This window comes from Brachionichthys hirsutus, chromosome 14 (genome assembly GCF_040956055.1).
Source record: "Brachionichthys hirsutus isolate HB-005 chromosome 14, CSIRO-AGI_Bhir_v1, whole genome shotgun sequence".
Classification (NCBI taxonomy): domain Eukaryota; kingdom Metazoa; phylum Chordata; class Actinopteri; order Lophiiformes; family Brachionichthyidae; genus Brachionichthys; species Brachionichthys hirsutus.
In genome coordinates, this window is record NC_090910.1 from 11,297,360 (window position 1) to 11,311,925 (window position 14,566).

A 14,566-nucleotide genomic window follows, 5' to 3' on the forward strand; every position below is an offset into this window, starting at 1 on the left:
GAGGTATTTTATTAAGTTCCGTCACAGCAGCCGTCACAGAAAGCGAATAAAGATGTCTTTTTTTTATGAGCGCTGGCACTTCTGGGCTCTTGACACTGTTGTCATTAAAGGCGCTCCTCTGAAGACCAAACAGACGGTTCGGTGTCGTTCACGGCAACCCTCATACGAATTAAAACATTATTGCTTAGGCTTTAAAGTAAAACACAGCCAGTCGTCCTCCTGGCCTAAAAGTTGATATCATCCATTTTCAATTAATTAGCAAAGCTGTGACTTTGCAGCTACTTTGCATAATTCAGTCTGGTTCAACTTCATTCTCTGTGTTTTGTCCTTGAATTAATAATCTTACAATATTGCTGACAGCAGCAGGATAAAACAGCACTGAATAAAATTCTCCCTTTCTGTCTCTTTTAATTACCTCCGCCAAGGAGGTTATGTTTTTGCCGGTGTTTGTCTGTCTGACTGTCTTTTAGCAAGATAACTCAGAAGGTTACAGACGGATCTTGATGAAATTTTCAGGAAATGTTGGGAATGGTACCAGGAAGACATGACTGAATTCTGGTGATGATCCAGAAGAGATCCTGGATTCTAGATCGCTGAAATTGGCAATAATATTGGAGGCAATGGAGCTTCAAACTTTGTTCCTAAATATCTTTGTTGATTATTGACCCATGTTTATGGAATTTATGGCACAATCATGTAAGGTGGTAATCTCTATTTTACGACCAAATTTCATCCGGATTGGATTAGGATTGGGGCTATTATCAAGATCTTTCTAAAAAGGGGGGTTGTGTTTTGGTCTACTTTAGATTTAATATTAGAGATAGAGATTTCTAACAACGTTGGTTCTAAATTTCTAAACTAATAATGTGAATCCAATTGCTAAAGGGCTGTTTTACTGTTAAGGAATCTAAACATATATATAAAATAAATGTCTGAATTTCTGTTGTGAATCACAATATAGGGAGACTGAGATGCTTGGCGGAGGTCTGCGCTCTCCGAGTGCTTTTTTTAGTTTTATAGCTGGATTATTTATGGACAGACATCATGGCATGTCTGACAGTTCCATCCATCCTGAGGTCTCCTCTGCAGCACAACAGCTCACACCGGGTCCCTAAAGGATAAACCTACATGATTTACAGATTCATAATCCTTTGAGAGGTAACTGAATTACATCCCGGTAAAATCCCTGATATTATTCCTATCATTGGCAGCGTTATTGGGAATAAAGCATCTCTTTACGGTAGGCCGGAGCTGCTGGTAGGTGGATTTTCTCTTGACATTTACTATGGCAGGCCACCGTGCCGAGCAGCAGAGTCCCAGTGACGTCAGCAGAGAGAGAGAGAGAGAGAGAGGTGGAGCACCTTAGGGATCTTTAACCCTTGCATCAGGATGGAAGTGGAAAATCTAGTTTATACTCGCACTAATTATATTACTGATTTCAATCGTCTCCTTGAATCATGCAGGAAAGCCAAGCGCACAGAACTCCTCTGCTCTGAATCTCCCGGATGGATTTTTCTCTCGCATCCCACTTCATATATTATATCGCTTTAGCCCCAGGAATTGTAGGCTTTCCTTCCCATTTGTTCCTGGATGGCATCCATCTCAGCAGATGCTTCCCGGCTCCTCCCGGCGCTCCGGGCCTCTCTATCTGCTAGACGGCAGGGCGTCTCACGGCTCCCGCGCTGTCCAGACTTGAGCTGCTTATACAGCAGAATGAGGCGCTAAGCCAAGCGTAAACGAAGACGACTCTGCCATCTAATTAGAACCTGTTTGGCCTTTGGAGAAATGTACTGAAAAATATACATTTCCTTGTACTTTTTGGATAGTTTCAATTAGTCGGCCTTATCGGCGAGAGACGCTGCTGCCTGAGCTTTAGCCTCAAGGCAATTAAGGGCCGCGTTGTGAAAGGTGAGTTTGAAGTGTGGTGTGTGTTCGGCTGACGCCGCCTTCCTCCTCTGTGGATTCTCACTTTGTGTGTTTGCTCAGACTGGTTTTTATGCAATTGTTAGACGTGTGTGTCTGAGTGGTTTGCCAATTAGCACGGAACGTATCGTCCTGAGGAATGTCTCAACCTCCAACAATCACACACAGATGTGCAGTGCACGTCTTGTCTGTGTGGTCTAACGCTGCTTCCCCCGTGACTGGAGGAGGAGGAGGAGGAGGAGGAGGTGAAGTACACGAGGTACGATTTCTTACACCTTCACAGAAACAGGTCGGCCTGTCGTTGTGTGTCTGGCGTTGTTTAGCGGCAAAGCAAACAGCCCTCCTGTTCGCCTGCATTGCAACAGAGGAACTCAAACCGAGTCACCTCGCTGCGAAACAACATCATCGCCCCAAACAGGAAGTGACAAAGAAGGCCCTCGCAGCGTTGTTGCTCTACATCTTTCATTATTAATTCATTGTTGTATTGATTGCGTATTTGTCTGTATTATCCACTCCTCTCCTGTTTCTTATCTTTGCAGGGTGCTGAGGAACAGGAAGGACGCACAACGAGCGTCTGAAGGATGGCGGTTTAGAAAGACGCCGAGAGGGGAATGATTTATGGAAATAGTACGACTGAACATAAAGAAGGAAGGAAGCAACATTTCCAAGTTAAATATGAAGACTTTTGTGGCATTTTTCATTTGATGTCTTTCGGAGGGAAGCTTAGAAGCTAGTTAGGCTAGCATAGCATGAAACCAGTAAAACACCTGGTCCTGCTTTATACCAGCGGCACTCTAGGCTAAGATAGCTTAGCAGTGCATCATAGACAGCTTTGTCTCCGTCCTAGACTCCATCCTTACCTATGAGCCATGAAGGGTCACATCTGTCGCCTAGCAACACGAACCCCCAATAGTAAAAAGCTATAGTGGAAGTAGAAGTAATAACAGTGATAGTAAGATTCCATCGTTCATGGGTGGAGAATATTATTACAAGAGGTGCAATGAATCTTGGGATGGATCCCCTAAAAAATGATGTATTTGTGCCTTCAAACGCAAACTTCAGAGGATGCGGCTCCTGAATTGAACTAAATATGCAGCAAGTTAGCAGATTAGTTAGCCTAGCATAAAAATTTGGAAACAGCTAGCAAAAACGGCAAAATTCACTTCCTAGTTTCTCTAAAAGTCACTAAAAGCATTTCTTGCCAAATAAATTGATTTGTTTAAATCAGCACATTTCCCAAAGTGTCAGACTGTTCTATGAAACACCGTCAGTGGCAATAAAGTATCTAATCAATCTAAATCTGGCGCCACAAATGAACTGTAAACCAGAGTTCTGGTGTGAAACTGGTTTGCCTGTCGATCGACTGATTTCATATCAGCGACTAAGTGAGTGAAGGAGAGGCTCTCTATGGGATTACACCAGGTCAGCTGATCGTCTATTACAGTGTAATTACTGCTCTCGTTTGCAAGGATTGCCAGCCTGCATGCGAGCAACTCCGCTGTATCAACTAAAATACAATTCACACACGCAACTCCTTATCCGGATGAAACATTCATTGGGAAGATGTCGGTTGGGATCGTACGGAGCTTTTACACTTGACCGCTCGGGAGCACATGGGGCATAAACACGAGGAGGGCAAGTAGGGCTGCAGCAGGGGTGGCGTGAGGTCACGGACTCAAACGCCAGTCACGTCTCAGCCTCTGCTGCTGCTGCGCTTTTAGTTCATTTCTATTTGGCTGCCTCTCATCTCAAGGAGGTTCTGACTCATTGCAGATAGAGCCCCCCCCCCCCCCCCCTTTGAAATGTGTGTGTGTGTGTGGTGGTGGGGGGGGGGCACATTGCCTTTTTTCTTTTTTCTGAGTAGTAAATCATGCAGCAGTTTGAAAAACAAATTAAGGCCTGTAGCGGGAGCTTTTCGCCGCTGATACATGCAGTAACATCCAGAGTTATTTTTAGCATCCTGCTGCCTTGTCATAGAGGAGGAGGAGAAACCCCCCCTTGTGTAATGAGGAGGTGGGAGGGGGGGGGGGGGGGTTAGCTGCGGTATGTTTGGGAGAAAAGCCCCATCAGAGATGTGTAGGCGGTGGCTACGCCCACCTGAGCTCACCTTTAGGAGGATTCTCTCTCACGAACGTGTATCTTTAGTGTTTTATCTACACTCTTGATAACGCAGGTAAAGGTGAGGCTCGGCCCGTCCACATCACTCCCATCTGTCTCTTACCTGAACTCAGGAGCCAGGCTGGGATTCAGGCCATAGAAGGCCGCTGATAAGGTCAGAAGCCAACGGGGAACAAAAGTCCCGTTCTCACACTCCAGGTAGGGCGCCGACCATTTGGCGTGCTTCTTATCGGCGGTGAAACTCTCGCCTCTTTTTAAAGAGTTGTCGGCTGATCCTAAATCCTGGCTCAGCACCCGCTTGTGGAACGTGGGCTTCCTCCGGTTCTTCACCTGGTGGTCCCACTCTGAGTCTGCGGAGCGGTTGTGCAGATACTGGTGGGCCACCCCGGACAGGTCCTGGAGGACTATCTCTCCACCGGCCCTGGTGGCTTGGAGAAGCACCGGGGGCCCCGCCAGGGACAACCCCCCACTGAAAGTCACAGCCGCCCGGTGGATCCTGTCGTCCCCTTCCAGGACGCTCCGGACCAGAGCCTGGTACCACTCGATGTCTCGCCGGAGACTCTGCTCCCTGGACCTGTTGGCTTGCAGGATCACGTTGAGGAAGTTTGCGGCGTGCAGCACCGCGTCCCGCACGCCGCTCAGGGAGGGATGCGGGGCGGCTTGAGACCTTCCCCGCAGGGAGGTGAGCTCGTACCTCCGCGAGCAGTTGGCGTGCTTTAACGTGCTCGAGTCCCCCGTGTGAAGAAACGCCGTGACCACCCGGGGGAGATGCTCCTCTTGCGCCGTCACCGCTGGAAGAAGCCGAGGCGCGCTGAGATGCGCCGGCTGCCGCCGGTGCGCCGCCGCGCCGCGGGTCGCGCCCGGCGCGGCGGCGTCTTTCCCGTGCGTTGTCCATTCCGCGTATTTGTGCTTCGCTCCGATCACAAATGCAACTTGCAGCAGCAGCAGCGGCAGCAGCGACAGCCGGGGAACAGACATGTCTCTCCGGAGCGCGTCCGCGGATTCTTACGGTGCCGTCGGGCGGGCGCGCTGCACGGAAATCCACGCAGACGCGTCGCGTCGCGCCTCCACAAATCAAAAGGAAGATGAGGAGAGGGGAACGTGAGGAACCCCCTCGCCGGCCTCGCCAGATCCCTTCTGCTCCTCTACAGATGCAGACTTGAATATCCGCCCCCCGCCCCCCCCCCCCCCCCCCCCCCCCCCCCTCCACCTCTCTCTCTCTCTCGCTCTCTCTCTCTCGCTCTCTCTCTCTCCTCCTGCGCGTCGGCATCACGCACTGAATCAAAACGAGGAGGAGGGGGGGGGGGGGTAACGCTTTCACGTTAGAGTTTTATTTTATTTTTTTTACATCTCGCTCCGCCCTCTTCTGACCACAACGGGCATTAAGTAGGAGACACACCGGGAGCTGCGCGCCCTTCATCCCGCCCTCCTCATCCTCCCATAAGGCTCCAGAAGAGCCATTGATCCGCGTTGGGTCGCGTATTCCCTCAGACACCGCGGCGGAGCTGTCCGGTGCTGAAGCTGATGAAGCTGTTCAGGAGACGTCCAGGGCTGAAGCTGACGTCAGCATCGGCTGATCGATCGCTGTTAAGTCTGATCAATTGATAGAGACTTTTTTAAGCAACAAACCGTTTAGAAATAAACACAAGTGTTAGTGTGCTGTTGTTCACGACAGTCAAAAAAAGAGGAATTACAGTGAATTGAACTGATTGGATTGAGGAATAAGCCCCGCCTACTGCAAGCCAATCAGAAGAGCCTTGAGGGAGGAGAGAAATACATGTTGTATAATTATAAGTTGACCAATCAAACGACCCTCAGGGTTTTGTTGAACCCCCCCCCCCCCCCCCCCCCCCAACCCGGTCCATCGGTTGACAGTTCAAGCTGCAGAGGTCCCTCGCTCTGCGCTGGCCGTGGACTCATGTCACGTCATGCTGCCTGGTTTAGAGGCATCTCATCCTGGGGGGGGGGGGGGCTGAGGAAGACAGGCGTGACGGAGGGCGACGGGGCCTTCCTGTTGCACTGGGATGTAAACTGGAACCTGCAGACCTTCTGAGTTTTCTTGACGTGCAGCTCAAGACTGTTTCATATCTTTCTAGCTGCCAGCAAACACTAAATAAAACCCAGCAGGGGCAATTACTGCAATTACTCCCCCCCCCCCCCCCCAGTGCATCTGCAGCCAGTATACGAGAACGCTATTTTCTCCCTGTACAAAAGGTGAACAGCTCAAAGCCCTGCAGAAACAGAACCGTGCATCAGCAGCTGACTGTTCGATAGCACGTCTGTCCAAACATCAATATTTATTCTCATTAAACGCGGTTCGAGTGGGTAAATATTTTTCTGCGGTTCAACATTTACATTTAGGATTATATTCGGCTCCTCGGCTATTTCATGAAACCCGAAAGAAACGTCACGTTTTTCTCTTGACAATCTTGAATTATCATTGTGAGTTATAAGGTGAAAGTTTTTGTTGCACACCATTTCGAATGGCATGACAGAAAACCTTTCTAAACTTCATATTCAGCCACAATTGGTCTCAGCAGATTCATCAGCCGCCAGCACCACCAGTGTCTTGAGACTCCATGGGCCGTCTTCACTCCATTGTCGGTTGTTCAGTAGACTCTTGTTAAAATGCTTATTTTATTTAGTTTTTAGTTAAACCTGAGCTACACTTAACTTTATATAAAACGAAATAGCAAACAACTGTTCATAAAATCATCTAAAATAGACAAAGATCAAGCATAAAGTCAAATAAAACAAACTAAAAAAAAGACAATAAATATCTAACAAGCCAGATTATATAAAGTTATTCCAGAAATATTATGGAAAAAGGTTTTATTGAAACAGAGATGCTTACTTTTGATTAGATGAGTCAGATGTTTTCTAATTAAAGCTGTTATAAAATGAAATTTAGTCATAGTTTGCTGACTTCCAAGCTTTTGTCTTTCTTTTTATCTGAATTGCACGACGTCAAGGTCAGGAGGACCGGAATGAAGGTGAGGCCGTGAAGCACCCCGACGAGCATGACGAGAAAGAAGAGCTTAAAAAAGGTCCTGAACGTGTGAAACTCAGACGTCGCCAAGACCGACACGCCCAACGTGGTGGACAAGGCCCCCTGGAGGATGGGGTAGCCCAAACTGGACAGCGCGTCCACGGCCTTATCGTCGGGACGCGCTTTCCTGCTGGAGACGAAAACGTAAGACACGTGGGCGGTGAAGTCGACGGTGAAGCCGATGCAGATGGTGAAAACGATCATGGATATGGAATCGAGGGTGATGCCCCAGAGCGCCATGAAGCCAGTGACCCCCGCGATCACCGAGCCGATGGAGCACGTCACCCACAGCGAGCAGAGAGGATCCGGGATGAGCAGGAGCGAGACGACCAGCATGGCGGCCGTGATCACGCCGACGTTCTTGATGGTGCTCTTCACCACGACGCCGTACTGGTCGTAGAAGATGAATTTCCGGTTGTAGAGCAGTAAAGACGCGGCGTGGCATCTGCCCGCTGTGCTTTTAAGACCGTTTAACATCTGGATTTCCATGCTGGCGTTGGCGATGTTGATGGTCTGAATGAAGAAGCGGGACGCGCGGATGGAATCTCCTGTGACGTTCATGTCTTGCCTGAAAAAAGGGAACGAATCAAAAAAGCGAGGGAGATTTTTGATAAAAACCTCCTTAACATTAAGGTCCAAATGTCTTTCCCGTCCATAGGACAAATAAGAGTCCAGCCAGGATGTGTAAATGTCCTCGTCCACAAACCGGAGCTTCTTAAAGTCCTCCATGCATCCCTGGAGTCGCCTCCTCTTCGTCTCGTCCCAGTAAGGGAACTCCTCGCTTACGATCACCATCACGGCCGGACCGAAGTCAGAAAAATACTGCCGGTCTTTCCTGTTGTATGTCGTGTAGTGGGATTCATCGGCTGCCAGATCGTACAGCTCAATCCCCTGCTGGACGTGGAAGCAACCGTAAATGCCTACGGCTAGGTAAACCACATAAAGGAGCATCACGACCGCCTTGACCTGCGGTTTGACCAGAAACGGCCCGTAGTAATCCCTGAAGAAATTACTGGCCGGGTGTCTCTTCTCTGCGCCGGTGTCCTCGTCGTAGCCGCCTCCCACGCAGCAGATGTTATAGATCTCGCTGCGGTCATCGCCATTGTCTGATGCTATCTTCATGCAGGTCAGCCAGTGCCTGTTGCTGGCTTCTCGCCTCCCGTTCAAAGCCAGGAAGGCGCCGAAGAAGGTGATGGTGTAGACGTAGGAGAAGACGATGGACGTGCTGGTGTAGAGGCAGAACGACTGCACGGAGGGGAAGTCCGACGTCACGCCGATGGAGAACTTGAGGACGTCGGTCACGGCGGTGATCGTGACGGACATCATGGCTTCTTTGTAGACGTGAGCCATCCTCCTCGGCACCGGGTCTTTCACTTGAGTGTGCTGCCAGTCGGACACCAGGACGAACATGTTGTTGAGACCGATTCCTGGAGAAATGCGTCCGTGGTGTAAAATTAAAAATGCTCCAAAAACCTCGACAACCGCGCAGCGTGCGTAAAAAACGGCAGGGTCTCACCCAGGATCAGGAAAGGAGAGTTTGCAACCGTGATGACGAACGGCAGGCCGATGTAAAGCAGCAGGCCGAAGGAGGAGAGGACAGCCAGGCCGGAGGAGAAGACGCCGAAGACGGCCACCCATGCCTTGTTCCTCACGTTGTCCAGCCTGTCATGGAGACAAAGATGGGGTGCAGCTGCAGCAAATCCAAAGGTCACGATTCACCCAGCAGCGATCTCATTGTTTGTCGTCACACCCTGAGGCACGCCTCAGCAGTGAAACGGGGGAAGGGCAGCAGAAAATCAAGACTTTTGCCGGCTGTCTGCATTGTTTTTTGTGCGGTTCCCCCCCGTTCTGTTATCGTGCTGGTGCAGAACAGCCAGTCCTGCCAAGACACTCAGCAGCGTTCCAGGAAAGACGGTGGCTGCTAGCTAGCTAGCAGAACACGGACGACGGCGAGGCAGGATTCCAGGTTTAGGAAAGGTCAGACGTGGAAATGCACCAGCAGTCCCAACCGAGATGTGGAAATCGGCAGTTGGGATACAAACGTTTTTTTAATGACATTGAATTTCGGATGCCCCTTGGACGCCTCCCTGGGGAGGTGTTTCAGGAAATGTCCCACAGGGAGGAGGCCTCGGAGAAGACCTATAGGACACGCTGGAGAGACTATGTCTCTCAGCTGGCCTGGGAACACCTCAGGATCCCCCCAGGAAGAGCTGGTGGGGGTTTCTGGAAAGCCCTGCTGAGACTGTTGGATGGATTTGCATCAAAGTTGAATTTAAAGCGTTGCATTTGATAGATCAATAGATAGACAGATTTGCAGTATTTAACAGTTTTGTTTACACTGTAAATAAACACTAAACGCTCGTCTCTCCGTCCTCCAGTCCAGGAAATGTCTCTCAGCGATCGGCTCTTACCTCAGGCAGGATACGACCGACAAGGTGATAGCGCAGGCGTAAGTGATGAGGAATAAAGGGAAGCCGTCCGTGGTGTGACTGTCAATCTCCTCCTGCTTGGATTTGGAGGTGTAGTAAGACACCTGCAGGAGAGCGCAGCGGCAAGAAGATGACATGAGTAATGAAACGGCTCAGCCCGGATTCTAGAAGGGGGGGGGGGGGGGTAAAGGAAGTAAAGGTGGACGCAAAGATTACGACCCAATAGAGCCATCGTGCTGCCGCTTCATTCTTGTTCCATAAATACATTCAAATAATAAACAAACGACAAAATTCACTGTAAACCTCCTTAAACCTCTTATTCAGCTGTAGCGTCACTACGACTGATTACCAAAGATAATCAGGGTTCAATATTAATACCAAAGAACAAACTCACCTCGATGTCCTTGCTGTCCGTCTCGACAGAAAAGACGTCTTTGAAGCCTCTCAGCCACCGCTTCGAGGCGCCCGCTGCGCTTTTGCTACTGTCTAAATAGTAGAAGAGTTTCATGGCCGTGGCGCTCCTGATGGAGCCGTTGACCTCTGTGATGACCCCGCTGAGGACCGGGCCCAGGAACACCGAGCTGGACCCGCGTCCGTACACGGGGAACGTGACGCCTGTCGGGTCAGACTGCAAGATCTCCAGGACGTTTGGGACGCACTCTCCGTTGGCTTTTGCACACAGCTCCTTAAATCCCAGCGTCCCGTTGCGCACCCTGATCTCGAGGATCTCATCGTTGAGCCTGACGACGTCCTCAAAGGCCTGGTTTCCCAGCACGTCCGAGTCGCCCGTCGCCACGGCGATGAGGGACGCGTAGTCCCCGCTGTCGTACATCCTCTCCTCTGAAAACATGGAGTCGTTGTAGGGGAAGTTCTCCCTCACGAACGCTCTGGTGGTCTTTGAGGGTCCATTCCTGGGTGTGAATTGCCGCTCCAAATCGTTGTCCTCCCTGTCTCTGAGAAAAGCGAAGCCCCCGCCGAGAGCCGCCGTGAGCACAAGAGGAACCACAAAGAAGAGAAGTGGACGGGCGCCGACGACAGATCCAAGCGTTTCAAAGAGGCCCGACAGGGGCTTTTCCAGGCAATCTGTGCGTCTGCAGCCCATTTTACTGTTAAAAAGCAGGATGGTTTGTAGCAGAAGTGCAACAAAAGCACCTTTTAAAGGATCCTCGCACACGCCTACGTCTGGAACGTGTCCAGTAAAGGCTTGATGATTACATCAGGAAATACACGTTTGGGGAAACATATGAGGTTACGGTAATGCCGTGCCGTGTAGAGACTATAAAATGATAAGAGAGGCAATAGATGGCTTCAAAGAGGGATCCGAAGAAAGGATGGGTAAAAACCAAACTTACAGGAAATCATCTGGAATTACTTTACGATGCAAGTACTGAAATGTAATCATCTGATTGGCTTTGATTATGACAACATTGATGACCGAAACTGACGGCAACGATCATTTTATGGTGTGTTTGCTTCTTAAATAAGGGGTTAATGTTCGACCGGAGAGTTTTAAAAGGCAATAACTGAAAGCCAGTCACTGAGTCATAGTTCATTTAGTTTGACCCTCAGAGGATTGATCAATAAAAATTGATTGGAAGTAAAAAAAAAAAAAAAGGCTTTATTGACATTCATTATTGAATTAATGTGACATTTAACCTTGATTTTTAAAGTTATATTGCTGTATTTCATTCCCATCATTAATTCTGATGCTGATTCCAGGTGAAGGAATGTTACATCACATTTAAGAAGGATTCCCACATCATGCTTTCCACCTCCTGGAGCAGCGCTCCAAGTATGGAGTGAATGAATAATGCACAATGTAAAGCGTCTTTGAGTGTCCAGAAAAGCGCTATATAAAACCAACGCTTTATTATTGTTATTATTATTATTATTATTATTATCATTATTATTATCATTATCATTAGTATTATTATTATTATTCATTTTTATTATTATTATTATTATTATTATTATTATTATTATTATTATTATCATCATCATTATTATTATTATTATCATCATTATTATTATTATTATTATTGCTATATGGCTTGTTTTGAAGGGTAAAGTGGGATTCCGTGTCGCATGATACACGGAAGCGCAGTAAAGCATGGAGCTGACGTAGCTACGGTAGACCCGAAGGGACAAAAATGATGAACGGTCCCATTAGAAAACAAACGGGTACACCGAGGCCTGCGTTAATTAAACGAATGCCATTTCCCACGTTGCATGTTTCTACAGTCCATAATTTTCATCGTGCATGTGACTTTAATTTACATAATTAAATTACACCGGAATCGTTGCGTATCGTGAATTGCACGGTAACGATGACGTTGGTGCTGCATTAAAAGTTATCGGAATTTTAGCCACTTCCAAATTCAGAGGCTGCACTCCTAATCCCAAAGTAGGTTGCATTTCTTATAAGATATCAATTTTATTTAAAATGTAATCACAGAAGATGTCAGAATCAAACATCTCGCAATGTACTTGTTTTTATTAACACCTTCTGTACGCATATATACCGACATTTTGAACAGTTTGGAGAGACACACAGCTTTTAAAAGAAGCCCACTTTTGACTGGACGATACATAATTGTTTCTGAACTGAGCGAATGGACGATTCCCCAAAACCCAGACCTGGAATATCGCGCATAAACAGCTGAGAATACAAAATAACTCTTATTTACAACCGTCCGTCAATGCAACATTTTCTCCACAGTTGCCTGGCAACTGTCCGGCAGCGCGTTGTCAAACAAATCCCCCTCACCAAAGAATTTAAATGGCTAACGTTAGCTCGACCGCTATCGCTTGTTAGCTAGGCGTTTTTAATTTACCTTTAAATCCGTTTAAAGTTCTTAAAAATGTCTGAAGTTGTGTATCCACCGGAAAGCGTCTACAACGTTCTTCCAAGAGACGAGGTTCATTCCCAAAAACCACCGAGGTGCGTCTGAAACAAATGACCTTAGCTTGAATTTAAAAAAAAAAAAAAAAAGGAAGAAGCTAACGCTAAGCTAGTCAAAGGAAAGAAACGATCTGGACCAGTGAGCAAGTTTTATAACTTCATTTAACACCAACAAAGGATGCCTCAAATTTGACAAATTCAAAACAAGCAAGTGAGAATGAGCAAATAAATCTTATTTGGTAAATAATTATTCATGGTTTAAAATGGTTTAAAAGGTATGTTTTTGCCTTGGGAATAAAGATAAACTATGATGTTTTGGACTTTGTGAAATCATCGAAATCAAACGGATTATTTCCCGTCCAATGTGCTTCACCTGAAGGTACGTGTCAAAGTTCAGGCCCGCGGTCCTTCTCGAGGAGAAGTCGGTCAAGGATGTGATGAAGACGATGGGACCGGCTGAAGTCCAGATGCCGTCCCCAGACACATTCCTGAAGAAGCATTCGAAGGAGGCCAAATCAGCCGACAGTGAGTTTCCTCTCAGCTCCCGGATTGACGAGCGGGTCTGTATTGGAGCTGCGTTATTGATCGTCTTTCAGAGACTCGGTGCTCCAAAGGAGTTCATACCTGCACGACGAGGAAGCCGCCTGTTCCCACCAGGGCGGACGTCCCACCGATGGGCGTTCACACCGAAAGGAACTTCATAAAGACGGCCACAGCCGTGCCAGTGAAGCCCAAACCGATCTCTGTGGACTCCAGGAAGGGAGACAAACAGCTCCTTGAGAATTCAGGGCTTGTCCCAAAGTACATCAAGAAAAAGGTACTTTCTACACTCTTATATACAACAACAACAACAACACAAAATAGGACATTTTCAGACGTAAAAACATCCGGAACAAATCTCTCGAACATTTTTATGAAGTGGAATGTTTCTTCTCCTGATGTGCAGCATTATGGAGAAGTTCCCGAGTACCTGCAGCAGCGTAACCACGAAGAGCAGAGCGCTCAGGAGGAGTACAACAGCTTTGTGAGAGAACAGAGGGAGCAGGGAGCCGTGAAACATCTGTCTGACGAGGAGCGACGCGCCGTGCTGGAGGTGCACACACACACTCACACACACACACACACGTGCACGTGTGTCCCCGTCTTCATCTTGAGCGGATCCACCATCCAGGGCCTGAAGAAGAACTGGGACCAGCTGCACCGGGAGTACCAGGGCCTCTCGTTCGTCATGGACACTGTGTCCAAGAGGTCCCGCAAGCACCGCCTGGAAGCGGCGATGAGGCAGCTGGAGGACGACATCCAGATATTTGAGAAGTTCAAGACCATCTTCATCCCCAACGAACGTTAAAAGGAAGCGAGCCTCACGTCGTCCGGACTCCCGGAGGAGTGAGGGATCTCTCTTTTGAGAAGATCTGTGGAAGAATATCGTAATGACTGTCGTCTATCTGTGGATGAAACAGAATGTTCCCTGTTTCCCCCATCCCAGTGTGTTCCTGAGGGAATCCTTCAAATATAATGCAGCTTTATTGTCACAGACATAGAGGCTCAACTGTAGCTCCAGATTTTTGTTATGTTAGCATAATAAAAATAAAACTCTTGAATCTTGAGTCTTGAGATCAGTTCTTTACTATTTCCTTTTTTGAATTCTCACCTTCCAACTTGTCCCTCCCGGATTGTTCTGTAAATTAAATTTCTCTCCGGCTCAATAAACATGAAGCATGAACTCTGAAAGCGAGCTTTTTGTCGCCGGTAGGCTTTAACTCTGCTTCAGCGGCCTGTGGTTCGGCTACAGGCCTGCGTCGCGTCACATGAAGCTGATTATCTCTGTAATTCTGTAATTCTGTAACACTCCTCGCAACGCAAATGACTTCAGCGTGATCCCGGAGGACATGCGGTCGGACGGGGACTCCTCTGGATGTCTGTTACTTCCTTTATTTTTCTATCCGCTTTGTGAATGGCCCGCTGAAGAGGAGGCAGCAAAACGGTAAGTCAGCTTCGATAGCAACAGATCAGGCACAATGCGATTCTTAAATAGATCATTTATTAGTCTAAAGTGTTGTAAATCCCAAAACCGCGTCAGGTGAATTCACTTCTTATCCTCCCTCAACCTTTCAGAGTGTGTTCCCACTGAAGATCACCGATATC

General features: G+C 47.9%; 3 protein-coding genes across 3 annotated transcripts in view; 1 reads left to right on the plus strand and 2 right to left on the minus strand.

Moving 5' to 3' along the window:
* Window positions 1-5,019, minus strand: part of gpr158a (G protein-coupled receptor 158a) — a 28,234-nt gene extending 23,215 nt beyond the window's left edge. Inside the window, exon 1 of the mRNA XM_068748042.1 lies at window positions 4,145-5,019. Within this exon, the coding sequence (XP_068604143.1) occupies window positions 4,145-5,019 (875 nt within the window). The remainder of the gene's footprint in view (window positions 1-4,144) is intronic.
* A 1,933-nt stretch (window positions 5,020-6,952) lies between these two features.
* LOC137903977 (patched domain-containing protein 3-like) lies at window positions 6,953-10,621 on the minus strand. Its single transcript, XM_068748149.1, has 4 exons — window positions 9,914-10,621; window positions 9,502-9,623; window positions 8,607-8,752; window positions 6,953-8,517 (listed from the first exon to the last, which is right to left on the minus strand). The coding sequence occupies exons 1-4, from the start codon at window positions 10,619-10,621 to the stop codon at window positions 6,953-6,955; spliced, it is 2,541 nt and encodes an 846-aa protein (XP_068604250.1).
* Window positions 10,622-12,380: 1,759 nt separating this feature from the next.
* Window positions 12,381-13,974, plus strand: enkur (enkurin, TRPC channel interacting protein). Its single transcript, XM_068748121.1, has 5 exons — window positions 12,381-12,460; window positions 12,801-12,981; window positions 13,062-13,238; window positions 13,368-13,514; window positions 13,593-13,974. Exons 1-5 carry the CDS (start codon window positions 12,381-12,383, stop codon window positions 13,767-13,769), a joined length of 762 nt encoding a protein of 253 aa, XP_068604222.1. The 3' UTR covers window positions 13,770-13,974.
* The last annotated feature ends 592 nt before the right edge of the window (window positions 13,975-14,566 follow it).

Coding starts and splice junctions, on each gene's coding strand:
- enkur (XM_068748121.1), top strand. CDS start 12,381: ATGTCTGAAGTTGTGTATCCACCGGAAAGCGTCTACAACGTTCTTCCA. Junction 12,461..12,800: donor CATTCCCAAAAACCACCGAG/GTGCGTCTGAAA, acceptor CTTCACCTGAAG/GTACGTGTCAAAGTTCAGGC. Junction 13,239..13,367: donor CAAAGTACATCAAGAAAAAG/GTACTTTCTACA, acceptor CCTGATGTGCAG/CATTATGGAGAAGTTCCCGA.
- LOC137903977 (XM_068748149.1), bottom strand. CDS start 10,621: ATGGGCTGCAGACGCACAGATTGCCTGGAAAAGCCCCTGTCGGGCCTC. Junction 9,624..9,913: donor CGGACAGCAAGGACATCGAG/GTGAGTTTGTTC, acceptor GCTCTCCTGCAG/GTGTCTTACTACACCTCCAA. Junction 8,518..8,606: donor CTCTCCTTTCCTGATCCTGG/GTGAGACCCTGC, acceptor GCATTTCTCCAG/GAATCGGTCTCAACAACATG.